Below are 17,155 nucleotides of genomic sequence, written 5' to 3' on the forward strand. Positions count from 1 at the left end.
AAAGCAGCGACCAAAAGATGTGCCCGGAGACCGAATATGCAGTTTAGTCTGATATCTATTTGTCTTATACCGTGGGTAATTTTGTGACCATCTAGAGTAACATGATGCAGACACTGCACTTACAATTTTTTTGTCATGAAGCTGAGACACGTGACATAAACATTGGTGGTAGAAGATGATAGAGAATATTCTAGCCTTCGGTAAAGCAGCACCAGCTGAAGTGAAACAACAGCCGCCGTGTCGCCTTTGTGCTCGCTCGGCCCTGGTCTCCGGGCGCCTTTTAAACACCCACTTTCAAAAGCTCACCTGGCATCAAACCCTCAAGCCCTTCAACACTAAATCTCTCATCAAGCCACTTATCCCTTTGCACGACTCAGTCTGATAAAGCTTGGCTGCGTCCTCCAACCATTTAATTAGAGGAACAGGACTTGGACCCGCGACGGCAGAGCTGGAAGGCTTCACGCTCGGCCCTGGTCTCCAGGTGCATTTAAACGCGCCCTTGTGTTGCCGGCTTTCAAAAGATCACCTGGCATGGAACCCTCAAGTCCTTCAACGCTGAAGTTGTCATGCAGCAACTTATCTCCTTGAACCAGTGTCTCTGTGTGAGTCTTATGGAGGTTGGCTGTCTCCTCCCATCATCTGATTCAAGGAACAGGACTTGGATGGAAAAATCTGCACGATTGTTTGAGACCTAGTCTAGATATGGAGGAATATATTTTAGCACAGCAATTATGGGTAATTGTATACTATCTTTTATACTAATTAATTTTACAATATCAATTACAATGTTTCATGATATCCGATTTAAAAAAAATCCCTCACGTTGAACTGTATAATAATGTCATTTATCAGACTAGGTACCGGTGATAATCCTTGTAGTGCTGTGTAATAAGTTTATAAGTTTGCCTATTCACCTGATTGATTTATCTCATGTCATGAATTCAGATAACATATACATCTGGTCTGTTGTGTTGTAGGCATGGACTAAAATTAAAAAATCTGTGAGTCGCAAGCCCAGCAGCCTATGAGAAATCCATTCACGTAAAGAGCCGAATCTCTAAAAAGAGCCAAACTTTTCATCACTAAAGTACAAACACTACTCTTCTCCGCCCACCATGTCCGTTTCCACTCTATACGTTCACTAAGGGCCTTTTTTTCCCTTCAAATTCTAGTTATTGGGATTCTTACAGTATGGAATGGGATTGATGCACAGTGCCCATTGCTGGAGTGTCAATGGAAAAAAAGAGTTTTTATAAAAAAGAAAATCCAAAGGCCCTCTATCGGCCGAGGCTCCAGGCAATAGCCTAACTGTGCCATAACTATGCCAAATGGAAAGACCCCCTGTGCACATGTGTACATCTGTGCTGGCACAATGGACATTATTTATGCCTTTCATTCTAGTGTTTGTACCAGCATGCATTACGTGCCTGTATGTGCTTGGACCAGATGAAAACATGCTAGAGGAAATCAAAGGAAATCCTGAGGAGGAGGAGGGAGAGTGGAAGGTGGGAATGGGTGAAAGAAAGAGGCAAAAACAGGGACGACTCACCTTCTCTGCAGACTGGGCTGTGCCAAAGAAAATGGGGATGAAGGCCAACCACACAATGCAGGTAGTGTACATGGTGAAGCCGATGGGCTTGGCCTCATTAAAGTCCTCAGGTACGTCCCTTGTCTTGATGGCATAGACGGTGCAGGTGACCATCAGCAAGATGCTGTAGCCCAACGAGCAGATAATCTGCAGGTCTGTGATGTCACACTTGAGCACACCACGGGCCAGCATGGGGTTTATGGTTTTCTGCTCGTCATAATCAATGATTGTGTTGGGCGGATCCACGGCAAACCACACCAGCACTCCCAGTAGCTGCACACAGATCAGGCTGGAGGTGATGGCGATCTGGGAGGTGGGGCTGATGAAGCGGGGGGCTGTCACCGTCTGCTTGCCCTGCTCAAAGATGCGATAGATCCGGTTGGTCTTGGTAAGCAGCGCGGCGTAGCTGATGCACATGCCCAACCCCAGGAAGATCCTCCTGAAGGCGCACACGCCCACATCGGGCTTACCGATCATTAGGAAGGTGATAATATAGCAGAGGAAGATGCCGGTCAGCAGCACATAGCTCAGCTCTCGGCCTGACGCTCGAACAATGGGCGTGTCATTATACCGCACAAAGGTTGCCATGACGAAGATGGTGGCAATGATACCGAGCATAGCTAAGAAGACGGGGATAACGGCCCAGGGAGAGTGCCACTCCAACTTGATGATGGGGATGGGCTGGCAGGCTGTCCTGTTGGGGTTGGGCCTCATATTGTAGGCACACAGTCTGCAGGAAGTCTCGTCGTACTGGTACTGGTAGCCATCACACAGCTCGCAGTGCCAGCAGCACGGCATGCCCTTCACCCTCTTCTTCCTCTCCCCAGTCTTACAGGGCAAGCTGCACACAGAGATTGGGACCTCCTCCTCCCCGTCTGGCCACTGCAGCTCTTCCAGCTGAGAGAGGGAGGTGACAAAGGCCACAGGAAGACAGTGGAAGGTAAGGAAAGAAGCTGATGCAAAGACTAAATGGTCCTCGTGGAAATAGAAATAGATTTGGCATGACAACAGTGGTTTCAACCACTTTACAGACCACAAAGCCACTAATTAATATTTTATAGATGCTATCAGTTTCTGTGATGGAATATCATGCCCGCGTGCTCTATGGACTGTATTTATGTATTTCAGCGTTTTGCACAAGGATTCAAAAGTGGTTGTGTGTTATTGTTCCTGCATGTCATTGACATTTTCATCCATCTTTGCAAAACGTCAGAACGACTCTGAATCATAGGCTTAGATTTCGGGGGGGATGCAGGGGATACGTCCCCCTCAATATTTAGATCACGTGCATTTGTCCCCCCCAAATATAAACATGAAATTAAGACATTTTCATCATAAATTGATGCAGAAAAGGCACAAATTGGTGCATAAAAAATTACCAGAATGCAGGAAATTAAGTGTTTAATGCTTAAAATTTCCTTCATGCTTAATGTGTCCCTGCCAATGTTCAAACAAAGCCTGGATAACCTCACATATTCTTTCTTTTATCAACTTTTTATCTTGCAGTCAGCGAAAACAACTGAAACATATGAGATGTGAAGGGAATTGTATATGAATAATTCATTTGAATGGCTGACTTGTAAATCAATTGATGGAACTTGTAAATGCAAATAGGGGTTTTGGGGAGTTGGACTCTCAGGTTGCTTTTATATTAGGTCATAATATATGGACTGTTCATATATTTTTAAACTATCTGCCTTGTTGTACTATAAAATAGCAGCTTTAGTAATAATATTATTATTTTTTATTATATTATATTATTATATATTATTTAGTAATACAATTATTAACCCGTGCACCTGGTCCCTCACTTATTATATTTTAATAAAAGAGACACTACGTGCATGGGTTAATTGAAATGTACTACTGTGTGATGTACTTCATGATTAGAAACTTGTTGAACACACACACACACACACACACACACACACACACGCACACACACACACACACACACACACACACACACACACACACACACACACACACACACAGATGTGTTGCTTTTGTGGTGTCTAGCTAGATTATCATCTGCCATTTATCTTGGGGCATGAAGGTGCCATTTGTTATTTGTACAATGAATGGCCCTCTCCTGGAAAGCCTCCTGATTACACACTATGTGAAAACAGTAATGGCACCAACAGTGCTGTTGCTATGGAGACCAGAAGCAAGATTTGTCACGCTGGACTCATATGCCAGCCATAGTTTTCATTTCCGTTACTGATTCTATAATTAATTTAAACTTTGCAAGAGGCAACAGTCAAAATAATATTATGTAATATAATATAATAACCTAAATTTTGAGGCCAAGTTTAAATTCAATTTCTCTTTGTATGTGTAATTGAAAACGTTATTGCTTATTGTATTGGAATATTATTGGATAAAATCACCAATTGGTTTGTAATCGAGCTATAACAGAATTAGGTACAGAAAAAATACACCCCACATCATGCGGGATGCACAATCAAGTCAATACCGACAAGGTGGTCAACTATTATGCAAATATTTCACTGTGTTTCCAGCATTAGCATAATGTTTCATGATAATACCATTAACATATATGTCATATGCAATTTTTAGTGTGATTTATGGTGATCTCAAAAATTACCATAGGCACCTGGATACAGTGATATTATACTCAAATAATAACATTATGCGTATGTCTAGGCAAATTCACTGGAGCTTATTTCTTTAATATAACAACAGAATTAAAATTGCTTCGGTGCCTTCTCATTACTCCCCACAATATTGTTTTGCATATAAACTATGGACATAATCTACTTTATGTTAAAGAGCCGCTGCTCTGACAGAATCACTGATAAATATAACCCATTTCTGCCCATACAAAGCTCTAAATGGTAATTTATCCTAAAACCAAGTATGAAGTCTGTAGATTTCCATTGAGAAGTGAAGATGATAATTTTCGTAACCGTCTTGAACCAGAAGGGAAACAGAAGATTATAGTTAGTTATGGAAAACTCTGTGGCCAAGTTGCAAACAATTCAAACATAATTTTCAGCAGAATTGACCAATTTTTTATTTATTAGACCTGGATTAAATCTGAGTGCACAGTGGTAAAGAGCAGCCAATTGTTTAACACTTTAAAGTATAACCTGAAGTGGTAGTAATAGTATTAGTAATATCTCATACCCTTAGTTGGAGACTCTCCACCCACTGGCCGACCGCTTTGTACTGTGGTGTGGAGGAGTTGGTCATCTGAAACTGGAACAGGTCATAGCGTCCTGGAGCATCTCCATTTTTGTTAAACATGACAGAGGTGCCAGCACTGCCTGTAAAAAACGGGAGCAGGGATGGGGATAAAAAGGACATCTCTATTATAATCTATAAGCAAAATAAACCAACAAACTGTGATTGTATTAAAGCATCGAAACATGAGCCTTTAACCCATTCTGCCCCCACGCTGCTGGTCACCTACCTGGATGCCGAGGGCCACACTGTGTGTTTCTGTACTGTCTGTTTGCCTGGCTAGAAAAAGGAACACTGAGGTACACCGTGCATAGTGACCATGACCTACATCCTTGACGGCAAATGTGGCCAGGATCGCAAGTCCCAACTGGCCAAGCTAGCTCGTTCTCACCTGCCTCCTATGTATCACGCTTTCAGAAGTTTCACAGGAGAAATAAATTAATATACATACGCTCAGCCACAATATTAAAACCACTTTAAGGTGAGTGAATAACATTGTTCATATCGTTTCAATGGCAAGGGGTGGGATATATTAGGCAGCAAGTGAACAGTCTGTTCTTGAAGTTGATGTGTTAGAAGCAGGAAAAATGTACAAGCATAAGGATCTGAGCGACTTTGACAAGGGCCAAATTGTGCTGGCTCAAGGACCGGGTCAGAGCATCTCCAAAACGGCAGGTCTTGTGGGGTGTTCCCTATATGCAGTAGTTAGTACCTACCAACAGTGGTCCAAGGAAGGACAACCGTTGAACGGGTGACTCATTGATGCGTGTGGGGGCAAAGTCTAGCCCGTCTTGTCTGATCCCACAGAAGAGCTACTGCAGCACAAATTGTTGAAAAAGTTGATGCTGCTATGATAGAAAGGGGTCAGAACACACAGTGCATCACAGCTTGCTGTGTATGGGCTGCGTAGCCATAGACTGGTCAGTGTGTCCATGCTGACCCCTGTCCATGGCTGAAAGCTCCTACAATAGACACGTGAGCGTCAGAACTGGACCATGGAGCAATGGAAGAAGGTGGCCTGGTCTGAGGAATCACCTTTTATTTTACATCATGTGGATGGCCGGGGTTAGGGTCCGATGGAGTATCGTTGGGATGTGCTGGAACAACAAGCCCGATCCATGGTGGTCACACCTCACAACTTCCAGGACTTAAAGGATCTGCTGCTAACGTCTTGGTGCCAGATACCACAGGAAACCTTCAGAGGTCTTGTGGAGTCCATGCCTCCACAGGTCAGAGCTGTTTTGGCGGCACGAGGGGGACCTACACAATATTAGTGGTTATTATAAATGGTTTTAATGTTGTGGCTGATGGGTGTATGTAGAACACTTGACAACATCATTAGATCTCTGCACGACATTCTGCGATGGGAAGCAGCTGTGCGTTCTGTACATCTGTGGGGTAATACTGTACAATGGCTGCTGTTCAAGATGACTGCACAATTCATTGGGTCAAAGGTTGTGCAATTCAGTGACACACGAGACAAGAAAGTAAGCAGGATAAATAGGTCAGCCAGCGCGTTGTACAGTCCCCATCTGCCATCAGTTTGTAGCAGGCTGTCTTAAGCACACCCTTGTAGATTTTGTTAATTAGCTCAGTAAAGACTGGACACCTGAAACATTGCACTGGGGTAATACATTTATTCAATGGGCTTCTGTGAACGCATACTGTACATGAGCACCTTTAGCGGAGCCCACCAAGGAAGGCAGAAAATGACAGGCAAGTGCAATGCCATTAAAGGAGCAATAGACAACTTTTTTGCTTTAACTTATCATTATGAAGTTGGTGTTGATTGCAAAGGGTAATGGCTATAGAATAATGACACCATCTACGTTTAGATTGGTTCCCTATAAGCCTCCATATCACTATGCATGTGGACTGCCACCGGGTACAAACTCCCAGGAAAATGACAACAGTGCGTCACAGGAAGTGCGCAACCATTAACCGAAATGATGGACGGTGGAGCAATCTACTCCAGGTAGATCATAAACCCTTGAATATAAAAACGACTCATGGAAATCGGTTGAGGAACTAGAACTATAGTGCTTTATATCCAGAAAAAACGCAGCTCCCCCCTTTACTTCTATTTGTTTACATGCCAGTCACGGCCATTTTAATATGAGGGCGATGTTGACCTATCGCAGCAACGAGACAAAGCACTCAATGTGGGGTATATGTATATATATATGTATGAATGTATGTATATGTGTATATATATATGCACAACCAAAATAACTAAAATTGACAGTTTCAGTGTGCCTCTTCTCCTTCCCTCTTATTTTCATGTTGATCATTTCCACGGAGTGCTCTGAGAGATCGTAAAGCGATCGTCTTTGCGACAGCGGCGCAAAAGTTCTCTATTGCCCCTTTTAAGATGAAGCAAATAAAACCGTCTGAAACACTTGTTAGCGGTTAAATGAACATCTGTGCTCATAACTCATATAAAACAAGATCCCTACTCTACCCCCCCTTTTTTTTATATTTATGAAAGTAATATTTTAAGCCATGAATTAATTTTTTGTAAAATGTTCTAAAGGTGGATGCTGGAGATATTTCAAATGAAGATTCTAACATTGTGACATCAGCATGTTAAAATACATGCACAATTGTTGTTCATAATTTCAATACTGTGCTAATTACGATGGCTGATTTGACTTCAAGTTGAATGTATTAGCTTTGTCTGTCGAGCAGTGAATATTAAATACATTTCATAATTGGATATTAATTTGATTGACGTTAAACTGAAGAATTCCATCATTGGAAACTTAATTGGCAGGCCTGACATTGGAAAAGCGTAAAAGTAAAGAACGTTTTACATGAGGCAACGCAAAGGTGACACACTAAAAAGTTGCCGTCTTTATAGTACGGATTTGTTTTGGATTTAAAAATAAAGGGCGGGAGCCGGGGAACAGTTATATTCAAACTTTGCAAAGGTTGCCACAACAGGGAGTAACACAACACATTTGTTCAAACACCTGCGAAGAAAGCTGAGAAACCTATGTCTTCCAGTGTAAGTATTATGGAAATACAACAAAAAAAAACCCCCATCAGCCCAAAAAACCCATACTTATTTTACCATTTGGGAGATGTGCACCTCACCCAGCCTGTCACATTTGGCTAGAGACATACCCCTTCTATAATAAGAACAGACCAACATGACAGCCTCTGGACATTGTTCAAAGTAGTAGACAAAAAGGAAAGATACATTTTGGCCGGTCTTCAAATGACGCCCACGCTACAGTTTGCACCTCGTTTGTGTCTTTACATCCGTGTATATAAAGTATATCATTACTGTCTATGATTGCATGTACACCATGTCAGTGTGGGCGTGGATGGCTCATGTCCAGGCAAATCTCACAATAATGTGAAAACACGCACGTGTCCGATGGGATTCGGTCTCAAGGAAAGGGAGAAATAATGAGCGGTGCTTAGTGAAAAAAGGTTGTTGTCATACAGTATGGTTTTTCCCCCATGCACCCTGGATTGTTGGCACGTCCCATTTCAGCGCGAGAAAGAGAGAAACGACTTCATTTTACTAGAACGCTGAGCCTGGCACTGCATGCAATAACCTCCAGATGTGAGCAGAGATATGATATTTTAAACAGGGAGGTGGGACGGGGTGTCAGATGACATTGGCATGGGAATTGGCTGCCATAATAGCTCTGGCTATAAAAAGTGCTTCTGGGGCCATGCTTTCTTTGTATTTAGAACAGCGCTCCTGGCTTTTGGATGGAGGACTGGAGCACCTTTCCTTGGTTACGGGCCAGGGGGGAATTGTAGCTCCCCCCAGTGTTTTTTACAAGGACATTTGTCATTGGACACAAAGTGTGAGGCCAAAGCCTCTTGTAAAACAGGAAGCACACAGGTAGCCAGAAAAAATATATTACAGCTGAAAGACCAGCTATGTTTTAATATTGCTGACAAAAAAAATACTTTTTGACTTAGAAGCACACAAAAGGTTCATAGGTTTCAAGGTTCATAGTTTATTGTGACCACTGCTAAAATATAACCATATATCTATATATTTCCACATACCATGTGTGTGTATATATATATATATATATATATATACATACATATATAAATATACATGTGTGTGTGTGTGTGTAACATTTACTAATATCATATATAATTAATTATAACTAATACATAACTAATATTTTTTCAGATATTTTTTTCTTTACTCAAATCCCACCCAGTGCTGTATGATAAACATTGGAAGGAGTTCAGAGGCTTGAACAATGGGAATGAAGCGTGGAGGAGGAATGGTGCCGAACCTAATGTGCCCGCCAATTAACCCCCCCCACACGCACACACACATAATATATTATATTTCCCCAAAAATAGTTGTTGTCGGGAGCTAGAAATTTGCTCTATTCACTATCCAAATCACCATAGTAACGAGGTGTGGTCGTAACACTGTCTGTTCCCTATTAAAGCAGGGTATAGCATTTTATTTTTACAAAACATTAATGATGCATAGTCAAGAGAGTTCATGATCCATTTACCCACTTTTCCTGGTCAGGGTTCCAGGGCTGGAGCTCATCCCAGCTGACAAGCAGCCTGAGGCAAGAGACCCTGATTGAGATTCCGGTTCAAAACAGACTCTCAATAATGAATATTCAATGCATTGGGGTTTTTGCGATTTTTTTTTTTTTTTTTTTTTTTTTTACCTTTGAGTTTCTTTTAGCTTTTGAAGCTCTATTTAACCTAGATTCGATGAATACAGGATTATTCGTGCTTCAAGATGGCCCCAACAATTGAGTTCTCCATTAAGTCTTGAAGTCCTGGAGTGCCGGCCAAATGGAAAGCGCGAGATCCAAACCAACAGATAGCCCAAGCTCGTCCGATACCCACGTAAGGGTGGCTAAGAGAAAACATGGAAACACCTCTTGCAAGGAGGACTCCATCCGCAGCCCGCCACCCAGAGACTGTTCTGTACACCAGTCATCAAGAGTGCGATATGATATAATATTTATGCTGAGAGAGATACGAGACGCTGCGGAAAGACTAGGGGGCTGGAAGAGGAACTAGAGAGTGAGAGGAAAGTAAGGGCAAAGGTTGTCCAGAGGTGGTAGGAGCTTTTGTGGCTGGCTGTGACCCCCATGTTGGGTAGCTCCATCAGAAGAGTGTAGTTCTAGGAACGGCCGAAATACGGTATAGAACCCTTCGACTCCCAGGAGACAATATTAGGGTTTAAAAGACATACTGCAAAGTTATTTTCTTTAGCGGCAAAGGAAACACTTGATGATTTATTTTTTGGTGCGTCATAGGCCAGATGTTTCTCATTTCTAACCATCCACACGAAGCCAAAGAAACATCTGAGGACAGTGAGCCCACAGAGAGGTCGTAACACGCTTTCTTCCATGTTTCGAAGCAAAACTAAAGCTGTGCAAACTCAAAAACATGTCACTTCTGCTCCCACCAGGAAGCAACAGGCTCGTCAACAATTTATTTTGAGATGTTGACAAGGTGTTGAGTCCTGCGGGGAAAAAAGGTCCGGTAGGGTCGACCACTCACACATTGACTCCACAGACGTGTGAGAATGCGTGCGTGGACACGCACACCTGAGCGTAGGTTCATTAACAGTGAACACAAATGATCACAGTTTGAAAGCAAATAATTGAGCGGGATTGGGTCCACGCAGATAAAAAGCTATTACACATTGTTTTCCGTTTGCCTGATATTTCTAAGGGAACAAAAGCATCTGTGTAGATTTCTTAGTGAGGGCATTATATTTGATAATAAGGTTTTTTTTACCTTTGTGTAGGCCTCAGGCCTGAGACGTTACGAAAGTGCTGTGCTGCCGTGTGATACTGAGAAGTGTGGGTGGATCTGGGATCTACCGCCGTGCTTCTCGCTTCATTCCTTTCCTTTTTCTATTTCTCTCTTTCGTCAGTTCTGTGTCTCCGGCACAATAGGGAGATGAAGAGAGAAAGCCTCCTTGCACTCTATCACTGGCAAACACACATTAGCAGCGGTACACACACACACACACACACACACACACACACACACACACACACACACACACACACACACACACACACACACACACACACACACACACACACACACACACAGGCTAACGCACACCGGTCCTGCCTACATGCAGGAAATATCCCAAATATCACTGAGGTATGGCTGACAAAACCACAGGAGAACAGACTCCACCTACAAGCAGAAAGGTTTGAGAATATTGCATCGGGGGGGAAAGGGATGAAATGAAAGCTGAGAACTAAGCTGCCCATTTTGTCAGTGCCTTGTCAGTGGTTTGACAACAGCAGCGGGTTACGCTGCGATGGCAAGGCATGATTTGAAGGACAGACAAAAGGCTGCGTAAGGTACTTAAGCTATAACATGAGAATGATTCCGTTGAAAATAACGTCTCTTCTCCTTTGACGATCGACTGCCCACAGTACAATGGTAAGACCAGTTCCAAATGAAAGCAAAATGCATCCATTTGAACTACACATTAATGTGATCGATTAAGTGACTATAAGGATTTACTGATTAAACTTTGTCATATATGCAACCATTTCTAACATACAATGCAGTATGAACATGGCCTCCATCAGTGCTGATCGGATATATGCTGGACTGCTTTTCCTGTAGTAATGAAGATCTCAGAGTCTGGTATTATCAATGGCTGAGATAAATGCCAACAATCCTTTATGCATAGGGGTCTTACTCCGTGTTACCTATATAATTAATTATATAATACATTTCCCATAAACCTTTGTTGACAGTTTTTAAAAGGTCATTTCAATGCCATATACAGTATATAAGTTAATTCATATAGAGCCATCATTGGTAATGTGATCCTATTTAAATAGCTGTGGTGTGGGGATGGTGTGTGGAGGATGGTTTGAGCAGCCACACCTGTCCTGGCTCTAGGTAATGGGGGCCCAGGATCAGAGTGGCTGTATACCTGTTGCTCGTTGGTTGGTCTAACGAGCAACAGGTGAGAACCCCCATCCCCACACTCACTCAGGAGAAGAGCCCTTGTCATGACACGTGTCCATCTGCTCCTGGGCTTATTCCAACTAGCCCACTCTCTACAATAAACTGTCTACAACCCCGTTGTCTGTCTCTGTGCCGGACGTCCGTAAAAAAGAACTTGGGTGGCGTGTGGTAGGCGAAACTGCCACAGTAGCATAAAGCATTTTCAATATTCTCACAACATTATGTTGTGTGTTACACAGGTCATTATGTTTTCTTTTAAGTATTGCATAATAATTGCTTATATCTGAAGTATCTACATGGAAAGTAGGGTGATTAAGTATGTCTAACCCCAATCAGTGGGCAGGTGAAGATGCAGATGAAGGCATCAGTTGTGTGCAGTCACAGCTACACTGGTTCACATTTTGTCGCACTTGGAGTGCTAACCAAGTTTTTAAGTGTTGGCGTGTGCAGTTGAAAGCAGGGGCTAATTCTCACCTGTTGGCTCAGAAAATAGAACAACTGTCATACAGTATATCCGGGAGGCACAGAATGTCACAGTACAAGCTTGCTGTTGTAACTTTGTAAAAATAGGGTTGGTAAAGGGACTGGAGGTTGTGGGCAGATTTCTGGGTTCCACAGATAATTGTGTCCACTACACTGAGACCTGACATGGTGCCGTGTTCAGAGAGGAAGCGAAAGGTGCACCTAATTGCGTTAACAGTTCCATTTGAGGATGTAATTGATGAAGCGATAGAGCAGAATTGGTAAAAGTATACAGATTTAGAAGTTGTGGTCAGGGATCACGGCTGGTAAGGACACATTTGACCATTGGTATTCAAGGGTACTCTCTGAGATCAGCTCTACTTTTTATTCAGCTGTAACAGCTGAGGGGGCTAGTCAACAATAACAATATTGGTGCTGGTAAATGAGGATGGATGGAAGCCACTGAGGATGCAGCTTCAGAACCGATGGCACTGAGCACGCCATCGGTTCTGTGGGGTAAGTCACTGGGCGGGCCCATATGGTCTTAGTGGTGATAATTAGGGATCAAGGGAAGCCGATGGGCATGTCTGTGCAGGGCAAGTGGCGGGAATGTGGTAGGCTGAGGGTGCAGTAAATGGGTATGGCGACGGTTGGTTCTGGGGCACTATTTGGGTGGCATGGTGGCTTAGAGGTTAGCACTGTTGTTGCTGCTAGGTTCACACCCTACTGGGGCTTTTGAGTGTGTGTGTGGAGTTTGCGTGTTCTTGCTATGTTCCCATGGGTTTCCACCAGGTGCTCCAGTTTCTTAGCACCTTAAAAGATATGCACGCCAGGTTCACACTCCTGCCAATGCCCTTGACCGAGAAATTAGAACTAGAGTGCTAGATCATGCAAAATGTTTTTTTTTTAAATATACCTTTATTCGTCTCACAACGGGGAAATTTGCAATTTCTCTGCTTTTACCCATCCTAGTAACTGACATATCTAGGAGCAGTAAGCTGCCATAGAGAGGTGCAGTTAGGGGGTTAGGCGTCTTGCTCAAGGACACATCGGCACGCTACCAGGAGGAGCCGGGGATTGAATGGGCAACCTTCCGCTTACTAGATGACCTGCTCTACCTCTTGAACCACTGCCCCCCTCCATGTTTGAGATAGTTCAAATGCAGAGGACACATTTTTTCACAGGGATCAATGATGTGATCCCTGTGAGGTCTTAAGAACTCTCTGCTGAGGTGTAGTGGGCCTGGTCGGTGAAAGAGGGCGCCCACGCTGGTACTTGTTGTGGTTGTTGTAGCTTGATAGTCAAATAAGCCATTTGGAGCTGATTTATGGAGATTTATGGTGGCACTGCTTAATGTCATTACACTTATGCAGAATAAGTGTAGGGTGTGTGAAATTGTTTGGCTAGACTGTGCGCAGCCGTCTTATTATCAGCACAACAGATTTAAGGTCAGCTCCTGAGTATTTTTGTATGTCATTTGTGTTTTTGTTTCTCAAGGAGTGCTCTCCTACTGCAGATTGATGTATGAAAACATTGACTATGTAATCCATATTTATTCAGGCAGTTTTTCAATTGGAGGATGGTGCCTCCGAGTTCTGGTCCACCTGCATTCTGGTATCTATCTGTGATAATCTGGATCTGATTGATGTCAAAGCCATGTTGTGTTTTGGAAAACATGAAATGTTGACCCTTTCTTTTCCCCAACCCTCTCAAAGAACTCCTAATTGCCTCATCGTTTTTATTCAGACAGGTGCCTAGTGCGTTTAACATGCTCCTCATTAATGTTTTACATTGTGAATGTTTGCTAGGGTAGTTAACATTCTAAATTATTCAAAATCAACTCGTTAAATGTGGTTGAATTTTTCCAAGCAACTTCAAGACTTAAACTTTAGAAGATTAACAAGATGATGAAAAAGAACCTCGATAAAGCCACTGTAGATCAAAAGAAGGCCAGATGCATGGCTCGAGTGTGCAAAACAGCGAAAGCTAAGCAGAACCATTAGAAATACTTTAATTTCTTAACTTAACATTCTGCCACACCAAACATCTTTATTGATCTTGAATCCCAGTCAAGAGATGATTGCATTGCTGCTTTCTGGGAGTGAACTAAGCCTCTGTTGGCGGCTTTTTTCTGTCGTATAAATAATTGCAATTTGACAATGATCAAGAGTCTAGACTCATAAATCTCGCAATTAAACACTGGCACAAGCTACGGTATACTGTATTAGAAGGCTCGTGTTCTTCACATTTTGAATCCTTTGACCTACAGTTATTCAGTATTGAGACAGAGTTTTGTCAAATATGAACGTTAATAATGACTGTAGGGGTGTGCGATATGACGATACTAGATCGCGAACGATGTAAAATCTTTCCAGGATCTGCCTGTACAGAGAGATTGTTGGTATCGGGCTACAGTGTGCATTCTATCAGTTGCAGTTTATAGCTCATACACACTTCCAAAGTGGTTTTCTCAGCCAAATCTTAAATCACGCTATTTGCTAGTCCCTGATTTGTAAATCACAAGGTGCCGGATCGCTGCTGATCTGGTGGCAGAAAAAAAAGAACATATGCATTGAGCGCCCTTACGGGGCTTTTTTGTTTCGTAAATAAAATAAAATCAGAACCAAAATATGACATTACACAGTATATATCTAAAATAAAACACCTGATCCTTCAACATAGGAGCGCCCCTGCCCCCGAAAAATCGTGAAAAAAATCGTGATATGATATTTTTGCCATATCGCCCACTCCTAATTGACGGGGTATCAGCAGTGATAATGCATTCCATTAGCTGGCTTCCAGCATACCCTTGGTGAGCCCTTGGTGAGCCCTAGAGATAGACCTCTCAATATACAAATTAAACACTCAATTAAGGACAGAACAGATTTAAGTACTGACTAAAGAAGGTATATGCAGCTAAGATAGTAGTATAGCATATCGTATAAAGTAAAACTATTCACGGACTCTTATGTCTAAATTCTCCATGACGATCCTGTCAACGTCACTCACCGTTGAAGCTCGTGTTACGGATGTACTTGAGCAGCGTCTTGCCGTCAGAAGAGTCCATCTCTGGGCAGATGCCGGCGTGGTCGGGACACAAGTCCCGCTGCATGTTGTGAAGAGCGTGGGCCATGGCGTACACCGCGTCAATCACAAACTGCACCTTCCCTTCCTGCTCATACTTGGAGTCGATTCCGATGCGCTCCTGGCCTGAAGGAGGAGGGGATGAAAAGGAAAGCGGCGAGGGCGAAAGGACAGCGCGCCAGACATGTTAGTCACATCATTAGTCACAATGCACCGTCATCGACTTATCTCCAGCTTGGTCTTTTGAGTCTTCCAGCGACCTCTTGGTGCAATTTCGTTGAGATAAGATAGTTGTGATGTTCCCAAAGGGAGATTATAAAAACATATACTTATAAAACATACTGAAGCTGTCAAAGGCAAACCACTTTTTCTCCTCTTGTCCTTCTTTCCAGACGTGGTTGCGTTTGAAAATGTAAACAGGTTAAAGTATTGTCTGGAGGAGTTTGTGAAACCAGTTTGTGAAAAGTTCTTTGAACGGCCCTGAATCTCTCACGTCAACCTGAAAAGAGAGTAAACTTAGTTGTTCTACCTTTTCATGTCCTCTTATACTCTTCTACAGTACCTGATGCACCAAGGCACCTGCATCACATTGCTTGAATATATCATGTACAATCATTTTTTTACACTTTAAACATTGAATGATACATCACGTATCGCACAAAAGTTCAAAGGGTGAAGTCTGTAAAGGGGGCAGAACATGCTACTAAAATGTTGACGCATGCAGGAGACTGGCAAAAACAAAGACTGAGGCAGAGGTTGGATACATTTCAGCTTCTTTCTCTGGTCTCAGCATGCATTTCCACCAACACATACAGGAGCTATTTTGTTTAACCTAGTTGTGCGCTGTAAGAGTGCGGGATGTGAAAGCAGTATCTGGCAATCAGAAATATTGATCAGTGTAGAACCACATAACAAAGAAGGAAAGGGACTGCTTTATAGGGTTTTCCGTTCTTAAATATAACCTCATTATCAGAAGAAATGGAAAAAGAGGCACAAATTTCTTCAGAGAAAGGGAAAGCTTTGTGTGGGAAACTAAAGGAATAAGTCTGCAGTATTTGACAAAATAATAAGAGATACTGAGGAGAAGACTTAAAAGGAAACACTTTCCTTCAACAAATAGCATTTGTGACATAACTGTCATCAATTATACATGCAAGGATAATGAAAAATGCAATATCACAGGCATCACCCATTTAGATAATATGTGCATGGCACATACCAGCCTGTCAAGGGCTTGACTGCCAAAGTACGGGTTATACAAGAATACTTCCCTTCTAAGAAACACTATCATTACTGCCAGCACGTCAACGCTTATAAATCAAATCAGAAGCATCGGGAGTGGGTTATTTTTCACGAGACACTTGCCTCAGTCTTGTACTTGAGGTTTTACATATTAAAGGATCTAGATTCGTAATTTTTCAACTCAGGCCTTATTAAAATGTTGGTTCCCATCATTTACTTTTATTAATTACTACTTTCGAAAATGGGAAGCTTAAAATATAGTTGGACAATCTTTATTAATCTTTACTATGTTGTTTGCTAATCAGGAAAAAAAAGAATGGTTGTAAATGGCCATACATTTTAACATGTTTTTCAGGGTTTTATTTTGCACTTCTGTAATGTTCTATAGACAAATTCAGGTACGGACATAAATACCGTCATAGGTTTCATAGTCGTTTATTCAATCTAATCATAAAATGATATTGATAAGCACATAATTATCTTTGGTATAAAAGCTCCACTCGTTGTTTTCTTCCTGATGCTGCGTAGGTAGTGATGCGGAGCTGGAGTCGGTAGTGATGAGGAGCTGGGATCGGCACAGATCAGATGACGTCTGTTTATGACGTCAGT

General features: G+C 42.3%; 1 protein-coding gene across 1 annotated transcript in view; it reads right to left on the reverse strand.

The window, feature by feature from the left end:
- LOC307241545 (metabotropic glutamate receptor 7-like) overlaps nucleotides 1-17,155 on the reverse strand; it is a gene marked incomplete at both ends in the record, with an annotated part of 56,306 nt that overhangs the window by 11,050 nt on the left and 28,101 nt on the right. The window contains 3 exons of the mRNA XM_080015707.1: nucleotides 1,550-2,485; nucleotides 4,739-4,874; nucleotides 15,226-15,430. Coding sequence (XP_079871833.1) covers nucleotides 1,550-2,485; nucleotides 4,739-4,874; nucleotides 15,226-15,430 — 1,277 coding nt within the window. The remainder of the gene's footprint in view (nucleotides 1-1,549; nucleotides 2,486-4,738; nucleotides 4,875-15,225; nucleotides 15,431-17,155) is intronic.

This window comes from Zeus faber (assembly GCF_960531495.2).
Source record: "Zeus faber genome assembly, chromosome: 15".
Taxonomy (NCBI): Eukaryota; Metazoa; Chordata; class Actinopteri; order Zeiformes; family Zeidae; genus Zeus; species Zeus faber.